The sequence below is a fragment of the Bactrocera latifrons genome, unplaced genomic scaffold, assembly GCF_001853355.1.
Source record: "Bactrocera latifrons isolate USDA-ARS-PBARC rearing strain unplaced genomic scaffold, ASM185335v1 scaffold_1339, whole genome shotgun sequence".
In the NCBI taxonomy this organism is placed as follows: domain Eukaryota; kingdom Metazoa; phylum Arthropoda; class Insecta; order Diptera; family Tephritidae; genus Bactrocera; species Bactrocera latifrons.
In genome coordinates this window covers 5,373-25,666 of record NW_017534785.1, presented here as the reverse complement: position 1 = coordinate 25,666, position 20,294 = coordinate 5,373, and the positions used below count along the sequence as shown (strand labels likewise).

Genomic DNA, 20,294 nt, shown 5'->3' with positions numbered 1-20,294 from the left:
AACGATGAAAATCGTTCAAGAATGTCATCATCACCTATTAATGTGTGTGACCACTAGGTCAAGTATTTCAGACGTTCGGTTAGAAATTTACGTGTTCCATGCGTGTGGTAGTTTTTCCAACCAGGCTAGTAAAATTTCTGAATCGGACTACATAAATAGTTAGCATTTTGTCATGTTTAAATGTATTTGCACCATGACTACTAATTTAGAAAGTAGTAGTGCGCCACATAACTCCAGTCGTGGGAGACTTATAGTTTTTAAAGGTGCCACCTTTGCTTTTGCTACTAACAAGTGGCTTGTGGGCGTGGTGTCGCTTTGCGTGCGCACATAGATAGTAGCGCAGTAAGCCTTTTCAGAGACGCCACAGAAGAAATGTAATTCGACTTTGTGTTCGGGGGAGTAGTTTACCCATCGCGGAATTTGTATCTGAGAAATATCATTCAGATTGTTTGCGAACTGGGACCATTTTTCTAAGCGAAGTGGTTTCACCTGTTCGTCCCAGTCGGTTCCGTTTAGCCATAATTCTTGTATTAGGATTTTAGCTTGGATCATAATTGGCGAAAGCGGGGTCGAAAAGTTTAGCCACCGAGGATAAAATCTGTCGTTTTGTGATAGCTGATAATGCGGATATGGACTCTGTCGTGTATGAGAACTGGTACGATATCGCACTCCATTGGATGCCTAATTTTTTTGTTGTACTTTCCATTTCGAATATAAGGAAATTAGTGTCCAACAAATTTTCGTTTGGTATATTTATGAGTATATTTATGTGGTTTGCCGTAATCTTTTTTAATGGAAACCCTGCGGATTTGAGGGCTTTTATTACCTGTGATAAGGCCTCGTATGCTTGTGGAGGTGTTTGACTTCCAGACTGAACATCGCCTACATACGTTTTAGTTTTCAACACTTCAGTTGCCAGAGGAAATTCTGACTTTGTGTTGTCTGCCCATTCGTGGAGTGTTCGAATGGCTAAGTATGGTGCACAGTTAACTCCAAATGTAACTGTTTTTAATTTGAAGTCGCGTAAAGGACTGGTGAGGGATCTCTGGAACATAATACGTTGAAAATGTTGATCGTCTTTACGTACGACTATTTGTCTATACATTTTTTCGACGTCCCCGTTGAATACGTATTTGAATATACGCCAGTTTAGAATAAGCAGCATTAAATCAGGTTGGAGCGTGGGTCCCGTAAACAGAATATCGCTTAGGGAATTCCCCGAGCTATTGGATCTTGAGCCGTTGAAGACMACTCTTACTTTAGTTGTTTTTTTTTTATCTGGCATTACTGTAAGTATTTGCCATTGATGATTTTTTCGCACGGGCTTACCTCCTCCATGTGATCTAAATGGAGGTATTCTTCCAACACACCATCATATTCTGGTTTATCTCACCTTTTTTAAGCAAGTTTCTTTCCATACTTAGAAACTGCTGTATTTCAGAGGTGCGAAAGTGACGTAAGGCGAGTGTGTCAGGAAATTGTTGTTTAAGTGGTAGTCGTACGACGTACCGACCACTTTCCGATCTAGTACTTGTGGCTTTGTAAAAGTCCTCACAATACTGATCTTCAGGRGTTGTGACTGATATGGGGGCTATTCTTCTAATTCCCAAAATTTTCTCAATTGTGAATTGAGGTACTCGTTTGAGACTTCCTCAACTTGAGTTGTCAATGTTGTAACTGGTTCCGCAACTAGGACCCATCCGAAAATGGTATTTTGCGGCAGAAGTGTGTTTGTGATTTTCTCAATACCTTCGAGTATTATCTGTGGTATGAGATCGCTGCCTAATAGAAGATCTATTTGAGCGGCGGTGTTATAGTTTGGGTCTGCTAGCTTTAGGTGTGAAATCTTTCGCCAATGCTTGCTACTTATAGCATATAAGGCAATAGCTTCTGCTTGTATGCGCTTATCCGCTTTGGGGGAAAAGAGTGTAATGGGGCAGATTTTATTTGAGCTTTGAACAACTCTTCCGCCCATTCCCGTGATTTCCAAGTTGGCCAGTTTTGTTGGCAACTGTAGCCTGTTTTGTGCCCTAGACGCTATAAATGATCGTTGTGATCCTTGGTCTATTAAGGCTCTTAGTTTAATCAGTTCTCCTCGGGGTTCGACGGAGACAACTGCTATGGGTAATACTACCCTACTGTGATTTTCGCTATGTAGCGTTTGGGTTTTCTACAACTTTGAGCAGCATGGTGCTTCTTGGCAGTTTTCGAATTTGTTGTTGCAACTAAACCTGTTGCTCTTTTTATGTTTGCGCTGTTTGGGGGTGAGCTGGAAAAATTGGTTATATGTAACATTGAATGATGTCTTTTATAGCAGTGAACGCAATTAAATTTGCTTTCGCAATCTTTAAGCGTATGCGCATGTGACAAACAGTTGGTACATAGTTTTTTAGTTCTTACGAAATTGTTTGGATCGCTAATATTCATCTTTTTGAATTCTTCGCAAGATTTGAGCTTATGATGTGAACGGTTGATTTTTAAAAAAGCTTCTATTTAAATTATTGTGGCTACTTGCTTGTGGTCTATTGAAGCTTCTACTATTGAGGTCGCTTTGTACGTTTTTCGGTGTGACTATTTTTTTATCTACCCTTTCTGAACTTTCATATTGCGTAGTAAGGAATTCTTTCATTTGCTGCCACGTTGGGCACTTTCTTCGCGATGGCTCCCACAAAAGTAACGATTTTTCTTACTAGAATGGGGTCCCAATTATCTGTGGGAATATTCTGTGTCGATAAAACCGACAAACAGTTTGAAACCGTGGATTGAAGCTTTATGAATTCTTCACTGGTTTCTTTCTGAAGTTTTGGTAAATTCATAAGTATCGCACTTGCTTGTCGACCAATATTCTCTCGTTTTCGTAACGTGCTTTTAGAGCTTCCCAAGTCAAATTAAAATTTTCGTCATTGAGAGCGAACTGTTTAACTATTACGCCAGCCTGACCTTTTGTTTTGTATCTGAGGTGATACAATTTCTGCGCTTGTGATAATTTAGGATGGTTTATTTACACGGCTGTAAACATGTCCCGGAAGGACGGGCACTGTTCATAACCACCATGAAATATATCTGTGTCACATACTGGCCCTTTAAGGTGAATGCCTGAACTTGCCTCTTGGGCTTGTCTTTGTGGCAGCTCTACTCTCGGTTGTKGAGTAGGTGCAATTGCTCTTAATAGCTTTAGTTGATCCGAAATCATGGCTTTTGTCTCTTCGAATTGGTCTAAGCAATTTTCGTATTTTGAGCAAGCCGGCGATTTAAAATTTTCTGGTAGTTCTGAGTCGTCAGATTCTACAATTGCGTCATATGCCGCTTGGAGACGTGTCCAGAAGTTGTCAAGATTTTCTGTTTCAATTTCTAGTACCGATTCAGAATTATCTTGAGTAGGTGAAGATGAAAATCGAGTGCAGTATCGAATTAGATTGTCACTCTCAGCAATGAACTTAGTATATGAAATATCTTTAAGCTTTTTTTTGCTTTGTAGCACCTTTCTTTGAGCGTGTAGCTTCAGCAGGTGTACATGGGCTCTTTTCTTCTGAAATCATTTCCGAAACTTTTAGTGATTGTATTACTTTAGATTCTTTTGAATCTGAGCTCATTTAGAAGATGTATAGAATAAATTAAAACGTCTTAGKGAAGCCTAGACTTGTAGATGTTTAGAAGAAGTTTCGTATATAAAATGTTGAATAGAAGACTCTTTGTATGTCAGAGTTTCAAAAAATCAATAAAACCAAAGGCTCTTAATAAGCTGAGATTTCAAAATATTTTCGTATATACATATATATATATTTATGTATATGATTAGACGAGAGCTCTTTTAGGTAAATAGGAGTTTCGAAATGAAATAAATAATTAATCGCTTAAATTTGATTTAATTATTTATTAATGTCCGGAAATTATTTTAAGTATTTTATTTTTCTATATATATTTCTTTTATATATGCTTAATGTCCAAATGTCCTATATGTGCTAATGAGCGCTCGTATTAGAGATCACTGCCCTTTGTACATATGCATGTATGTACATATGTATTACGCTTTGCTTTTTACACAATCCTGCTTATTTTTGTTGATCACAAACCAAGGGGTATTGCGGAACAAATGCCAATATGGACTTTGAATATATTTTATACGCAATCCTGCTTGGTTTTGTTAGCCAAAATCCAAGGGGTATCGGGAAAATTTAATGTTATTCTGATTTTAGAATATGTATATATATGTATTTTTAAATGTGTATATTGATTTGTGTATGGTTAAACTAGCGAAAGAGCATGTTATGCTCTTTGTATGCTATAGAAATATATGTATGTATGTATGGTTTAAAATTTAATTCGTACATATGCTTTTGTTTTTTTTTCTTTTGTGATTGCCGTAGCTTATTTTAAGCAATCCTGCTTATACTTGATTAAGTATAAGTTGTATTGCTGGAAAATTTTGCAAATAAATACTTAAATACTTTTTGGGGATAGTTTCTGTGTTATAACACAACGGTAAGCATTTACCGGCAATCAGTAATCCGCTATATACGGTACCACACTGCTTTGTTTGCGGTTTTTACCGGAAAATATACCGGATACCGAAAACAGTTTGATTACCGGAATTTTGGTCAGACCGTAAATTTAAATTTGTGAAATTAAATCACACATGTGTAAAATATACTAATTGCAAGGAAACGATACAACTCACTTTGCTTTCCTCCAGGGGCTTTTGGGGAGAATATGAGTTTCGTATGTATCTGATTGTGTGGGCCGTGTGCGTGTGCCTGTGCTTGTGCCTGTCCTTTCTTTTTCGTGTTTCTCCAGTCCTCCTGGCGGTGTAGCTGTGCTCGTATTGTTGTATGACTTTTTCTCCTTTTGTTCGTAGGTTATGTCACTGCACTATCGCTTTATATGAATGTATGTATATCGCAGGTGTAATTATTATTTTACTCTGCTTTCTCTCTCTTCACTGCACTTTTTGTCACCACACTTTTTTAGGTTTTCGCTTGTGGGTTTGATTTGAAACTACTAGCTCTTTAAATATGTATGTGTATTGTATGTGTATATTATTTTGATCACTGCACTATGTCACTACACTTTGTTTTAGTTTTGTTACAGCACTTGTGTCTATGCACAATTATTGCCACCAACGGGTCTTGTTTAATCTATGTATGTCACCACCGTTATTTTACCACAATATATATGTATATACACCGTTGTGTTTCCGCAATTTTTAACACTTTTCACTAGTTTTTTTTTTTTAATGTGGTTTAGTTTGGTTTTTTATATTTTGGTTATCACGTTACCGTCACCGAATTTTGAGTTTCCGTAAAAAAAAATTTATGTGCCGTCCGGTACGGCTCGAAGGACCATAGAAAATCGTTATAAAAACTCGCGGCAACTGGCCTATGGTTTGGCATTAAAAGCGGGAAAAATGAGTTTATAGCTGACTCGAGATACGGGGGATGTTCGAGCAAGCAAATAACTGCAGCAATATTGCGACAGTGTTGGTTTCCTACAGATACTCAGCTGACATATGCGCACGGATCGTAATCGAAAAAGAATTGGGTCCCTTTTGTTGATTGTGTTTGGTGTGAAAGGTGTGGTGTAGATGATGATGCGTTGAGTTGTTGTGTGTAGTGTGGGATAAAAAGATGATGTGTTGAGTATGGTGTGTACGTGTGGGGTGTAGTGGGGGGTTATTTTAGGAGGGGGTCAGGTGCTTATTTAGCCAAAGGTGAATTAAGCCTGTTCGTTCTCAATTAATAAATGTTTTCAATCAGTTGTAATTGAAAATTAATTCCACTATACATCAAATTGCAAAACATACAAAGAAATATATTTCAATTTCGCATTTTCTTTGATTTTAATTTTTTTATTAGCGATCTTGACCGGCGGCAACAAATCCCTCCGTTCACATATATTTTGGTATAATTACAATCTGTCCGCTCCAGTCTTTCCAATTGCAAAACGTCAAAACCTACCCAATCCAGTCAACTGTCAAAGGTCGGTAGGCAAGCGGTTCTCACATTTCCAGTGAAAGAATAGTTGGGCATCTCTTTATCTCTGAATAGGTTTTAATGGAAATGAAAAACTATGTCACACTCAAATGACAGCACATTGCCCGTAATGAATGCCACGTAAAAAAACACTCGCAATGAAAACTAACAATCCCTCGGATGAAAGACCCCCCCTTTGATGATGCAAACGAAATAAGAACTCCCTTAATTGGGAAGGTGCCGCTGCCCAGCTGGTTGATGTCCTTGTGAAAATGAAGGCTAACATCACCACATCAGAAAAAACGACTGGCGCACTGTTGTTAATTCGGCTATAATCGCGTAAGCGGTGTCTACGCCAGTAAAAAAGAAGAGCAAAGCATGATTCAATTGTTATATTTCCAGAATGTCAAAATTAGTTGTGTAGTTTTTCTCATGAATTATTTGTTTACACTTTGATGGTTTTGTTATTTACAATCTATTCGTGTGCAGTTATCATTTAAAAAACTAATTTTCATAAAAACATAACAGCTGACTTTGACAATATGGATTCAATTCTTGATTGGCGTAGTCACCGCTTACGCGATTATAGCCGAGTTAACAACAGCGCGCCATTCGTTTCTTCTTTTCGCTACGTGGCGCCAATTAGATATTCCAAGTGAAGCCACGTCCTTCTCCACTTGGTCCTTCCAACGGAGTGGAGGTCTTCCTCTTCCTCTGCTTCCCCCGGCGGGTACAGCGTCGAATACTTTCAGAGTCAATTCTCATGACATGACCTATCCAGCGTAGTCGCTGTCTTTTAATTCTTGGAACTATGTCAATGTCGTCATATATCTCATACAGCTCATCGTTCCATCGAAGGCGATATTCGCCTTGGCAAACGCGCAAAGGACCATAAATCTTTCGCAGAACTTTTCTCTCGAAAACTCGCAACGTCGACTCATCCTTTGTTGACATCGTCCAAGCCTCTGCACCATATAGCAGGACGGGAATTATGAGTGACCTATAGAGTTTGGTTTTTGATTGTCGAGAGAAGACTTTGCTTCTCAATTGCCTACTCAGTACGAAGTAGCACCTGTTGGAAAGAGTTATCCTGCGTTGGAATTCCAGGCTGACATTATTGCTGGTGTTTATGCTGGTTCCAAGACAGACGAAATTATCTACAACTTCAAAGCTTTGACTGTCAACAGTGACGTGAGTGCCAAATGGCGAGTGCGACGACTGTTTGTTTGATGACAGGAGATATTTCGTCTTGTCCTCGTTCACTGCCAGACCCATTTGTGTTTCTTCCTTGTCCAGTCTGGAGAAAGTATTACTAACGGCGCGGGTGTTGAGGCCGATGATATCAATACGCCAGCAGCTGTACACTCTTATAGAAGATGCTACCTTCTCCATTTAGTTCTGCAGCTCTAACTATTTCCTCCAGAAGCAGGTTGAAAAAGTCGCACGATAAGGAATCGCCTTGTTTGAAACCTCGTTTGGTATCGAACGGCTCGGAGGCGTCCTTCCCAATTTTGAGAGAGCTTTTGGTGCTGGTCAACGTCAGCTTACACAGCCGTATAAGTTTTGCAGGGATACCAAATTCAGATATCGCGGCATAGAAACGGATACAAATTCAATCAGCTTGCTGACGGTGGACTTTAATCTTTCACACAATACGCTCGATAGAACTTTATATGCGATATTGARGAGGCTTATCCCACTGTAGTTGGCGCAGATTGTGGGGTTTCCTTTTTTGAGGATTGGGAATAGCACACTTAAGTTCCAATCGTTGGGCATGCTTTCGTCCGACCATATTTTACAAAGAAGGTGATGCATGCTCCTTATCAGTTCTTCGCCGCCGTGCTTGAATAGCTCGGTCGGCAATACATCGGCCCCCGCCGCTTTGTTGTTCTTTAGACGGGTAATTGCTATTCGAACTTCTTCCTGGTCGGGCAATGGAACGTCTGCTCCATCGTCATCGAGTGGGGAATCGGGTCCGCCTTCTCCTGCGGTTGTGCGTTCACTGCCATTCAGCAGGCTGGAGACGTGTACCCTCCATAATTTAAGTATGCTCTGGGCATCGGTGACTAGATCACCTTTGAGGGTTCTACAAGAATATGCTCCGGTCGTGAAACTTTCTGTAAGCCGCCGAATTGTTTCGTAGAATTTTCGAGCATTACCCCTGTCGGCCAGCTTATTAAACTCTTCTTAAATGCATCTCGCTTCCCTCTATCTATCCCATCCCGCACGTGTTGTGGTCGATCGTAACGTGGCGAGGTAGGCAGCCTGTTTTCTATCCGCTGCGACACGGCACTCCTCGTCGTACCAGCTGTTCTTTTGTACTTTCCGAAAACCAATGGTTTCGGTTGCGGCTGTACGTAAGGAGTTTAAAATGCCGTCCCACAGTTCCCTTATACCGAGTTGTTGACGAGTACTCTCAGAGAGCAGGAGTGCAAGCCGAGTAGAAAATCGCTCGGCTGTCTGTTGTGATTGCAGCTTCCCGACGTCTAACCTTCCTTGTGTTTGATGGCATGCGTTTTTTGCTGCACAGAGGCGCGTGCGAATCTTGGCTGCAACAAGATAGTGGTCCGAATCGATGTTAGGACCTCGGAGCGTACGCACATCTAAAACACTGGAGACGTGTCTTCCGTCTATCACAACATGATCGATGTGGTTGGTGGTTTTTCGATCCGGGGACAGCCAGGTAGCTTGATGTATTTTCTTATGCTGGAATCTGCACCGAAGTCGATCAGCCTCAACCCATTTGGGGATGTTTCCTCGTGGAGGCTGAATTTACCGACCGTAGTACCAAAGATACCTTCTTTGCCCACCCTGGCCAAGTCGCCAAGCGCGATTTTGACATCGTGGCGGGGGCAGCTCTCATAAGTGCTTTCCAAGCACTCAGAAAATGTATCCTTGGTCACATCGTCCTTCTCTTCCGTCGGGTCGTGGGCGCAAATCAGCGATATGTTGAAGAACCTCGCTTTGATGCGGATTGTGGGCAGACGTTCATTCACCGGGGTGAATGATAGTACTCTGCGACGGAGTCTCTCTCCCACYASGAATCCCACACCAAACTTGTGCTCCTTTATATGGCCACTGTAGTAAATAGTAAATGCCACAAGGACCTACTCGTCTCTGTCCTTGTCCCGTCCATCGCATTTCTTGGACGGCGGTGATGTCAGCCTTTATTTTTACGAAGACATCAACCAGCTGGGCAGCAGCACCTTCCCAATTAAAGGACCGGACATTCCAGGTGCATGCCCTCAATTCGTAGTCCTTATTTCGTTTGCTATGGTCATCATCAAAAGTGGGGTCTCTCATCCGAGGCTGTTGTTGCGTTGTAATTGGGGTGGTTTTTTTACGTGGCGGGTCCCAAGCCCAGCGCACAACCCTGTGCAGGAAATGTTTCGCCTTCTCACTTTAGTTCGCCATCAAAGGGATGTTCTTAGGCTACCCAGAGGATACTTGGTCAAGGACCGGAAGTCGTGAGCTGCTTGAGTCATATGTAAAAGAATCGTTTCTGGCCACTCCCAAGTGAAYGGCGATCAGAAAGCTTTCCTCAGTTGCGTGAACTTCTACACATGACTCCATCCCCAATTACTTTTTAGAAATTGTTGTTGTTATGGGCAGATGGTCTTATACGAGAGTTAGCATAAGTTGCAGGATTATGCTGTCGCCCATAATTCTGGTGGGTTCTTTATCATTGATGGTGCAGAATGTCGATTCGTCCACCTATTTCGCCAGCTCCATTCTGTTACGATCGTTTGACAGGTAGGAGTGCCAAAGATTGTGGATCGCGTTAAAGTCGCGGTACGGTTTTCACCACGAGCCTATATTCGAGTGAAATACTATAGGGCAACAAGTAACTGGAGGATGTATATATTAAATATTTTTTAACCGATAGTGCCTGGCCGAATAGCTATAGCGTGACATTCTAAGGAAGTAACTCTGCGGTCGATGTCGCCAAAATAAAGGCTAGGCCACCACTACTACCTAAGCCGTGATTTATATGTACGTACAACGTTCAAACCTGCACATCTCATAAGTTCTAAGCGGCTGTTGCGCCTGATTTCATGGACCGCAGCAATCGATATGCTTTCCTGCTCATAGATTCAACTTTCTCTTCTTTCTTGTTCTGTCCTGTTGGAAAGTTTTAATAAACTAACCATTAATAACATTTTTGTTGTAGAAGCATTGGAATGTTAAAAAGTCGGTGCAGAATTTCAGGATGTGAGAAGAGGAAGGTATCATCCTACAAAAATGGCAAGGTTTACTAACGTTTGTGCGGCATAACATAACATGTACATAAAATTTAAAATAAGTTACAACCCTCAAAATTGCGATTCTGTACACATAGAGAACGGAATGCCGGGTTAAGGAACCGCCTAATCGCAATAGAAATAAAGAGAAAAAAAAATTTTCTTGAATTTAATTTTAAAATGTACATATGTATATCTATGTCTTTAACCTTGTAAATTATTACTTTTTAATGTAACCTGAAATACAAAAATTGTGTTGTTGTAACATAATATAGTATTCCATTCTCCTTGTTTCTTGATTTTATTACTAAAAATTATTTAAAAAATAACTATAAAAAAAATTACTCTTCTTCTTCTTGATTGGCGTAGACACCGCTTACGCGATTATAGCCGAGTTAACAACAGCGCGCCAGTCGTTTCTTCTTTTCGCTACGTGGCGCCAATTAGATATTCCAAGTGARGCCAGGTCCTTCTCCACTTGGTCCTTCCAACGGAGTGGAGGTCTTYCTCTTCCTCTGCTTCCCCCGGCGGGTACTGCGTCGAATACTTTCAGAGCTGGAGCGTTTTCGTCCATCCGGACAACATGACCTAGCCAGCGTAGCCGCTGTCTTTTAATTCGCTGAACTATGTCAATGTCGTCGTATATCTCGTACAGCTCATCGTTCCATCGAATGCGATATTCGCCGTGGCCAACGCGCAAAGGACCATAAATCTTTCGCAGAACTTTTCTCTCGAAAACTCGCAACGTCGAAAAAAAATTACTCACATTTTCATAAACTTGTCTATTTCGATTGACAGTTTTCCTTCGAATGACATTTCGAAGGAACGGATAAATTTATACTCATTCACGCATGTCATCATGCCAGATTACGATAGAAGCCTTACGATTACGTATGTCATAATTCGAAATACAACTATTTATGTGACAAGTTATACGTTCAAGGATATTATGATTCGACCCCAGAACTTGCCCTGTGGCAATCGTTCCGGGAATCGAAGCTCACAACTCAGGTTTGTTAACAGTTGAAATCTTAATACCGTCGGCAAGCCTTAATTTTTTTTTTTTTTTTTGCCTAACTGCAATATCGTACAATTATGAGTGTATGTCCTGGAATCTCCTTTGGCTAAATAATTCAATGCCTAGAAATAGAAGTTAAGCGGTAGCGGGAGAAGACACCACCCTGCGGAATCAGCTGTTTAATTATTTTTAACTTACAATATCTTCTAATAACGTTGTGTGGTTGATTTGTGCCCATATTTTGTTGAGACCTCGTCTTTAATTTTGCAGCATGTCGAATCGTCTAACTGTTCCGCCAACTTCATTCCCTCACGATCGTAAAAAATTCATGCCAAAGATGTGATACAAACCTGGTCTCGTCTTAAGGTGGCTCCATTGTATGTTTAACACCTAACCGTAGTAGAAAAGTCATCCGTTCAACTCAAACGATATTTTCCGAGCATTTTATTGAAAAACTCCTAAATACTTTTTAATAAATCCCATCCCATGGGATGAGGCTTTATCACATTTATTAACATAATAATATTATTTAGATCATTGGTTCGTCAATTTTTGCAGGTGGCCAATTCCATTGCTTTTGAGGTGCTGGTTTTACCAAAGACTCCCAAGGCTTCCATCCTAACATTTTGCGGGCTAAAATTAGTTCATTTTCAGCTTGTACGATTAGTTCCTCTACCTGTCCACAAGCAATTTCTTTTTCCAAAGTGGCAACGTCTTTGTGCTAAGAAGAAAAATATGCATGTAAAACCCCGAAATGAGTACGAGTTTGGCTGACTTCAAAAACGTTAATTATAATGCATACGAACAAAATTAATGTTCTATTATGCATCCGGAATATTTGCTATATATTTACAATGAAACTGACCGATTTCAAATTAATAATTTTTTACATTTATACGCTCGCAAAGTTTGTTATGGAATACCTATATTATGTATATGTTCTATTATCTCAAATTATAAAACGTATTATTTTGTAATGTTGTTTGAAGTGTTCCATACCGATGATGTATAAATACTGGAGTCATGTGTTGAACACATAGAGAGCGATGTCGTCGGGAAAATAAAAAATATTTTTAAATTAGCGAGAGCGACAACTGAGAGCCTGCTATCTAGTAGTCCTCCAGCTGTTTAAATAACTGTGTCCATGAGAACGTGTGTATTTTGATACTTGAGAGAGGTCGCTTGGAGTCTGATGCGCTCTATGTGTTCAGCACATCATAGTAGTTATGTTGTGTCTCTCTCTATTTGTTCAGCACATGATAGTGTATCGACACTTTGCAGTCAGGAATAAAGGGATGTCCAACTTATTACGGTGTTCAAAATTAACGTTTTTTATAACATTTTCCATTATGGCCAGATTGGACAAAATAATAATTTTTGGACATTTAAAGTAAAATACCCAATATTTAGTACGAATAAAAAATACTATATAGTGGTTAATTAATATATAGACTTTTGACCTTTCAATATCCAATAAAAGGTTTAAAGCTTTTTAGCTCTTAATCAATAAATGTTTTTAATAATTTTCCATTGAAAATAATATTATGATGCTTCACATTACAAAACGTTTCATCTAATACATTTAAATTTCATAAATTTATTTAATTTTCATTGTTTTACATTTCTTGTAAGTGGTATTGAACAATGCAACAAATCCCTCCATTTACATATTTTTATGGGAAGATTTCAATCTGGCCATCGCTCGTTTCCAATTGCTAAACGTCAAAACCTCCTGAACTCGATCAACTGTCAAAGTTCAGCAGGTTCTGACGTTTAACAATTGTTCTCTCATTGGAAGTGAGGAGTTGGACATCTCTTTATCTCTGCTTTGCAGTAGTACGTTTTCGAAGTCAGCCCATATTTACCATACCGCTTCTACCGCTTTTAGTCTGTTTTGGACAACTTTCTCAGTATATTTCCTATACGAAGCATCCTGAGGCATTTTGGTTAGAGCTCTTAATATTTTACCGTAAAGAGCACTTAAAGTGTGATGAGGATTACTTGCCACTACCAAACCCGTCAATCCAGTAGTCTAAAAAAATATAAAGAGAAAACTTACAAATGGCTTACTTTAATACCTTAAAACCGACTTCTAATAATCCTTAATAGTAATACTTCGTATATGGAAACCATAACTTATTAGCACAAAAAATTGAAGTTTTAAAGTTATTTAGTTTTACGCTTTTCACATAAGCTAATTTCCTTAATTCTTATTAAAATTTTTAAAACATGAACATGACAGCATGAGGATTTTTTAAAGCTTCAGAGCCCGCATTTTAATACGCTTTTATTAGCTTCACTTGTATGTATGCTTGTTTGTAACTTTTTTAAGTGGTACTGGAACCTGGAATATTTGAGTGACACTGTAGGAAGGCGACAGAAAGTTTAAGCAACTCACCGAACAGAAACGCTTAAAAATATGCAACATCTATATAAAACTAGTTTTGGTGACATTTGAATAGCATAATATATACATATTATGTATATACTGAAATATATGTATATCCTTAAAGAAAGTATACTTTATCTACATATTTATATGTATATATAACCACTCACCAGAAGAAATAATATCAAATAATGCAAAACGTGTGACTTTTAGGTAATTTAAGATTTAAGTTATATTTGTTTATACTTCACAATATTGGTAAATCTCATAAAAGCAAAAGTAGATTATTTCAATAGAAAATAAGAATTCGTAAAAATTTAAAATATACAAAGAAATATTCTTCGATTTATAATGAATTTTACAATTATATTTTTTAATTTTTATTTAGTCTATAAACAATGCAAAATAAATTTAGGGTAAATTTTAGAAAGCATCCTTCGATTTCTGGATTTAAATGGGTATGAACGGATGGAGCAGGTCCTCCAGATCACGAATATATACATATCTACAAACTCACACTATAAATGGGACACCCCAAAAACTATTTGATTTTTTAACTTCGAATATAAATAGTAAGCAAGGTACGATAATTTTTTCACAAATTATTTTTTATTTCAAATAAGACATACATATATTTTTTATTGACATGAAAAAAACCGAAGTTTATACTATAACAATAGCAAAATGAATACATTTATTGTGCGTTCAATGGAACTCACATTTGAATTGGGACAGTTATTGGGTCGACTTTAGTATACCGTCCCAGGAATAAGTGATGTGTTAGTGTATATAAAATTGAAAAATTTAAAAATTTAAGTGAAAAATTAATTTTAAATACCGGAAATATGTAATTAAAATATTGCAAAATTTCAACTTTAATCGCGAATATCTCGAAAACTATGAGCTTCCTGCTATAACCATATATATTCGTGATCTGGAGAATCTCCTCTATCCGACCATACCCATTTTACTCCCGAAATCCTGGTATCGTTATTTTGTCTAGAAACTGAACTAAAATTGAAAATGCCTTTAGTAGGTCATTAACTGGCAACATAATTAGATTAACAGCGACTAAAATTGGAAAAATGAATCACACTACAATTGAAGAAAGCAAAATTATAATTAATAATTACGAATATAATAAATCTATAAGGGAAATAGGCGAAATTGTAGCTAAAAAAATCTACTGTATTTAACATTATTCAGCGCTTAAAAAAACTCCCGTACCTTATGTAATAAAATACCTGACAGAAAAATAAAATAATTTAAAAAAATAACCCATATCTGTCTGCTGTAGAGTTACAAAAACAGCTCAAAGACGAAAAGAAAGTTGAAGTAAGTGCAGAAACAGTTCGAAGATTATTTAGACAAAATGAACTTAACGCAAAAATAACTCGTCGAAAAGCAATGATATCGGAAAAAAAAACACCAGAAAGAAAGAATGGATTTTGCTCTGAAATATCAAGGTCTTTTGGTTTTGGCGTAAAGTAAATTGTTTTTAAAGCTTTATATATGAAACTTCTTGTGATTTTCAGTTATTCTTAGGTTCTTTTCACTGACGAAACCAAAATTAACATCTTTTGATCGGACGACAAGCGTTTCGTATGGTTGTTTTTGTATTAACGGTTATCAGTCCCCATTAGGATGGTGAGGGTTATCAGTGTTGTCTTCGACGGTATCTAACGGGAGGCCCAAGAAACGTGCTGTTTCGACGGGGTCGGACCAAAGAGGTGGTAAGTGTCATGCGGAGACTCGTTGCATGCAGGAAATACGTAGGATATGTCAGGGTCTATTCTGGATAAATACGAATAGAAACCTGCTACAATATCCAAAATATGCGGTATGGTCACTCGAGTTCTCGCGGCAACTCGAGCTCTTCGTCTTCGATAGGTGGTAAACTCCAAGAACGCCATTCACTGGAAGGGAGTCGGTGAAGGTGTTGATGGCTTCACTGTGAATGGCGGTCAGTAACTGTCGAAAGCCCGTTGCGTCCGAGGTCCGGTCGGGGTACTGTACGACGACGTCGAGAAATGAGCCCTTGATGCTCCTAGGAGGTTCGGAGTGGTGTATTCTGGCAGGTTTTCTGTATTACGGCCAGCCGATTGCCTTGTAAGTTGTCAACAACGTTTCTTTGTCTTTTCCCCATGTGCTGCCGGCTACCGACTTTAGGACTTTGTTGCGGCTCTGTAACTTGGCAATAATCGCGGTCGTATGTGGAGAGAAAGAACATAGACTACCGAAGGTTACACCTAAAATCGTATGGTTATTGACAGTCGGAATTTAGACGCCATCGACTGCAATATTAAGCTCTACTCTATACTCCTTCGTCCAGTTCGTAAATATGGTCGCGGTGGATTTGGTGGGAGAAAGTCATGATCCGTGCAGTGAGGAAACGAGAAAGGTCGGTTGTTTAAATTCGAACCCATGCCATCGATTCCATTGCCCGACATCAATATCATGCAGTCATCTGCGTATGAGGTTATGGAAACCCCCTCTTGTGGTTGCGAGAGTTTCGAGATGTAGAAGTTAAACAGTAACGGGGAGAGAACACCACCCTCCGGAACCCCCTGTTTAATTCTTCTCAGTTTAGATGTTTCACCTCGAAATAGTACGGATGACTGACGACTGCCCAGATAGTTCATGGTCTACCTCTTTAGCCCTGGAGGAAACGGAGTTCTTTCATAGTCCTGCAGTGGCGTTGTATGATTGACCGTGTCAAAAGCTTTTGACAGGTCCACCGCTACGAGGATCGTTGTTGTTGCTGGAGTGGCAGAATTCTGCCGAGTTGACAGTCCATGGCCGTATAAAAATCCGGGTCCGCTAGACTCAGGTGGTGGGTGAAGGTCGGGAGTATCAATGCCTCAAGTTTCTTCACTACTGGGGAGAGGAGAGTTATCGGTCGATAAGACTCCCCTTTGCTGGCGGGTTTCCCAGGTTTCAGTAGTGGGACCAGTCTTCCGACTTTCCACACATCAGATATTTGAAGAGTGCCCAGCGACAGGTTGAGGACCTTGGTGAGATATCTTACTCCCGTCGGGCTTAGATGGTTTAGCATTAGCATGTTGATTCCATCAAGGCCAATGGTGTTGCGCTCGTTAGCTAAAACGGCTGGGATGTTGGGGCGGATTTCAGCTATTCGTCCAGCTAGGATGAAGCGAGCGGTAGCATCTCCGATCACTTTGCAGAATAGACGTTCGACAACGCATCCGTCCATAGGAATGGGTGGCGCGTTGACGGTGTTTTCAGTAAATTCTGTGAAACCGACCCAGTTAGCTTTGTTAAATTTAACGAAGGGACGGTTGTCCACAGAAACGAAGTCGGCAGGTTTCTCGGCAGGAGATAATTATGGTCTGATGCGAGGCCACTAGCAATGGTAATATCGGGTGAGCTACTGCAAGTGCCCATAACTCTGGTGCGGGCTTCGTCATTCATTATGCAGAATGTCGAATCGTCAATCTGTTCCGCCAGCTCCAACCCCCTACGATTATTTGACAGGCAGGAATGCCAAAGATCGTGGTGCGCTTTAAAGTCGCCTGGGGCGGTGGAAAAATTCCTTCGGGAAAGGGTTGAACTCAATGCCAGCACGAGTCAGGAGGATACAAACGGGGTTAGATCGCCGAAGTGAAGTTCGATGGTGGCTCACTGATGATTTGGGGCTGTATGTCGAGGGATGGGGTTGGAAACCGCATTTTGTAGATGGTAAAGGATATATAGACATTCTGAAAGCAAATGTCCATGCAGCGCGGAGAAACTTGGGATTCGTGATTGTTTTTTGTCTTATCAAGACAACGACCCGAAGCATAAATCCTGGAATGCTAAAAATTGGTTGCTCTACAATTGCCCAAAAGTATTTTGTACGCCTACTCAATCCCCTCGACATTAATCCCATAGGGCATTTATGGGCAGAACAGAAAGACTGTCCAAAATAAATATTAAAACAAAATCAGAGTTGAAGAAAGCCGTGGAAGAAGAATAGAGCCAAATAGAAGCTTCGGTATGCAAAAATCTTGTGGAAAGTATGCCACGTCGTCTCCAAGAGGACTTGAATACTGTTACTTTGTTACTTGTTTTCTGGTTATATTTACACCACAAGTCTCTTTACACAAAATTAACGAATTGATTGCTGAAAAGTCCAAAATATTATAAAATACCTGTAAATCCATCTACGTGAGCCTATATACATACATATATGTATATATTATATGTACTGTTGTCCTTCATTGCATAGATGATATATAAATTATTATAACCGTCATTTTGACGGGTCTTGGTATAAATAGGTATATACATAGGTCATACTGATTATGGAAATTAAAGTCGGTGAGGGATAGTAATAATTAACTGTGCTTATATTTTATAAAAAGTCGTAACAAAAACTCCTGAACAATTATATAAATAATAATAAAATTTTTAAGCATGTAATTTGAAAACCGTCAAAATGACGGTCTTGGTAGTTCTAGTGTTAATATTTATTTTTATGTTAAAAGAACAAATTATTTTTGGCGTGTCCCACTTATAGTGTCAATCAGTGTATATATAGTAGGCGCTGATTTATGGTTTTTGAAATATTTGCATTTAAATTTCAAAAATTCAACTATTTAAATTTCGTGTTTCCTCGATTTTTTTTTTTATTTACATTTATAAATTGTATATTAAATAGTGCAAAAATAACTTTTACTCAATATTTAACTATTGTTTAATTCTTTTTGTTCACAATAACAAAAGTATTACATTATAACCAATAGTCAGGGTTTCCTTATCTTCATATTTTACAAAAGAACCTAAAGAAATAAAACCCCAAGGGCAGAAATGGCCATCTGCCGAGCTTCACAAAATAAACCTAATCAGTCCAATATAGGGATGTCTTTGATTCTTACGCATAAGACTTCCTTTGCGATCGCGGCCTTCGTCGCCGGTTCAAAAAACTAATAAATAATCCTGGCCGGATAAATACCTAAACGTATTCAGTTCCTTTGAACTCCTTTTAGAGTTGAAGGCATTGCTTAAAAAAAACTTTGGTCGATTAAACACCGGGATTTATTAAGATACTGAAAATACTGAAAGATTTAACATTTCTAATTTTTATTCGGTTACAAAATAGATTAACACTAATTTTATGCTTCCTGACAACCATTTCCTTTTTAATGATTAATAAATTGCAACGAAAGTTTTATATGGAATCAAAGTTATTTTTGCGATATTTAATACAAATCAAATGTGTATGAAGAAATTTGTATAGAATTAGTGGATATAAAAGTTAAAAACATACATACATATGTGTACAATTCATTATAAATCAAAGGAACACGCACTAAAAAGTTGATTTGTTGAACTTTAAATGCAAATCTGTCAAAGTAGCGTCATAAGTCAGGGGCAACTATATAAATATATTTTATTGATCTTAAGGACCTCCTCTATCACTACAACCATGCTATTCTAAATCCCAGCCAAATGTTAAGCAATGAATAAAAATTGTATTTAATTTAAATAAGGGTAGAAACGAACTAGTGAGGTCTTAGTGGATATAAAAGTGTAAAATATAGTTATAAGTATCATTCTCTTTAAGTAGTTGAATTTTTGAACTTTAAATGCAAATATCTCAAAAACCACAAGACAGGAATTGCTATATATATATATTGATCTGGATGTCCTCCTCTAAACGTGGGTATACTTATTTTCATGATCAAGCGAACCTCCTCTAGCCGTGTATATTTATTACAATCCCGAAATTAGGGGATACAATTAATTTCAATTTTGAGGTTTCCATTCTACATTAATCCTAACAATTAATGTAAACTTATGACATAATATAGCTATTTCCCCTTCTCTAACACATATTCACATATATACACACATTTTACTATAAATTATACTTTTACGTACCACTTTCGAAGCCATCTTTAAAAGTTCGGTTGATTTAAATTTTAATAATCTCTTTATAATAGCTAAAAAGCAGTAATTTTCAAGCAGCAGTCCAAAATAAATTATGCTACCATCTGTGATGTTATTATTTCATATTAACGATAATAAATATTAACGATAATAAATTTTGTAATCGACTTACATATCTAACATTATCGTAAGTAATATATTACATGTAGGTTCAGACGAGAAAAGTTGTTAATTTTGTACAAACATTTTTTTTCATGCAGAAATTTATTTAAATAGTTTTTTATATCACCGAAATGGCAATATTACGATTCTTTTGGCGCCGCGATTTGATGGTACCGCTGGATAGAATAGGTGGGCAGGATTAAAAAAACATATACCCTCCTCAGACTCATAGTTTTCGAGATATTTCTAAATAAAGTTCAAAAGTTTGTAGAAACAATGCTCGTTATTTCACTATGTTTAACCCACTTTTCACACATTTTTCAATTAATATATGTTTAATTACACCGTTCACAATCAAATATATTAAAACTTTATAAAAATTGTGTATTTTTAAAGAAAATAAATATACTTTACAAATTATTTTGCACATTCAAACTTTCAAGAGATTTGCGAGTTTACATTTATGACAAATACCAGTGTTGCCATACTTTGCATCCTGAAAATATAATCAATGATTCAAAATGAACTATTGTTGCACATATTTATATGGATTATATACCATAATAAATAGAAAATACTTATTATAGAATTCAAAGTTTTTCAGTATTTCTCTCCTTTTGTTT

At 38.1% G+C, this 20,294-nt stretch overlaps 1 protein-coding gene across 2 annotated transcripts; it reads right to left on the bottom strand.

Moving 5' to 3' along the window:
• Nucleotides 1-11,691: 11,691 nt before the first annotated feature.
• LOC108965112 (NADH dehydrogenase [ubiquinone] 1 alpha subcomplex subunit 5) lies at nt 11,692-19,640 on the bottom strand. Of its 2 annotated transcripts, none has more exons than XM_018927315.1 (3): nt 19,501-19,640; nt 13,108-13,260; nt 11,692-11,949 (listed from the first exon to the last, which is right to left on the bottom strand). In XM_018927315.1, the coding sequence occupies exons 1-3, from the start codon at nt 19,513-19,515 to the stop codon at nt 11,758-11,760; spliced, it is 360 nt and encodes a 119-aa protein (XP_018782860.1). In that variant the 5' UTR covers nt 19,516-19,640; the 3' UTR covers nt 11,692-11,757. The 2 variants fall into 2 exon arrangements, with proteins under 2 accessions (XP_018782860.1, XP_018782859.1); XM_018927314.1 differs by having other exon boundaries at nt 13,099-13,260; nt 19,501-19,639.
• Between the last annotated feature and the right edge of the window lie 654 nt (nt 19,641-20,294).

Coding starts and splice junctions, on each gene's coding strand:
- LOC108965112 (XM_018927314.1), bottom strand. Junction 11,950..13,098: donor GACTAAAAGCGGTAGAAGCG/GTATGGTAAATA, acceptor TTTTCTTCTTAG/CACAAAGACGTTGCCACTTT.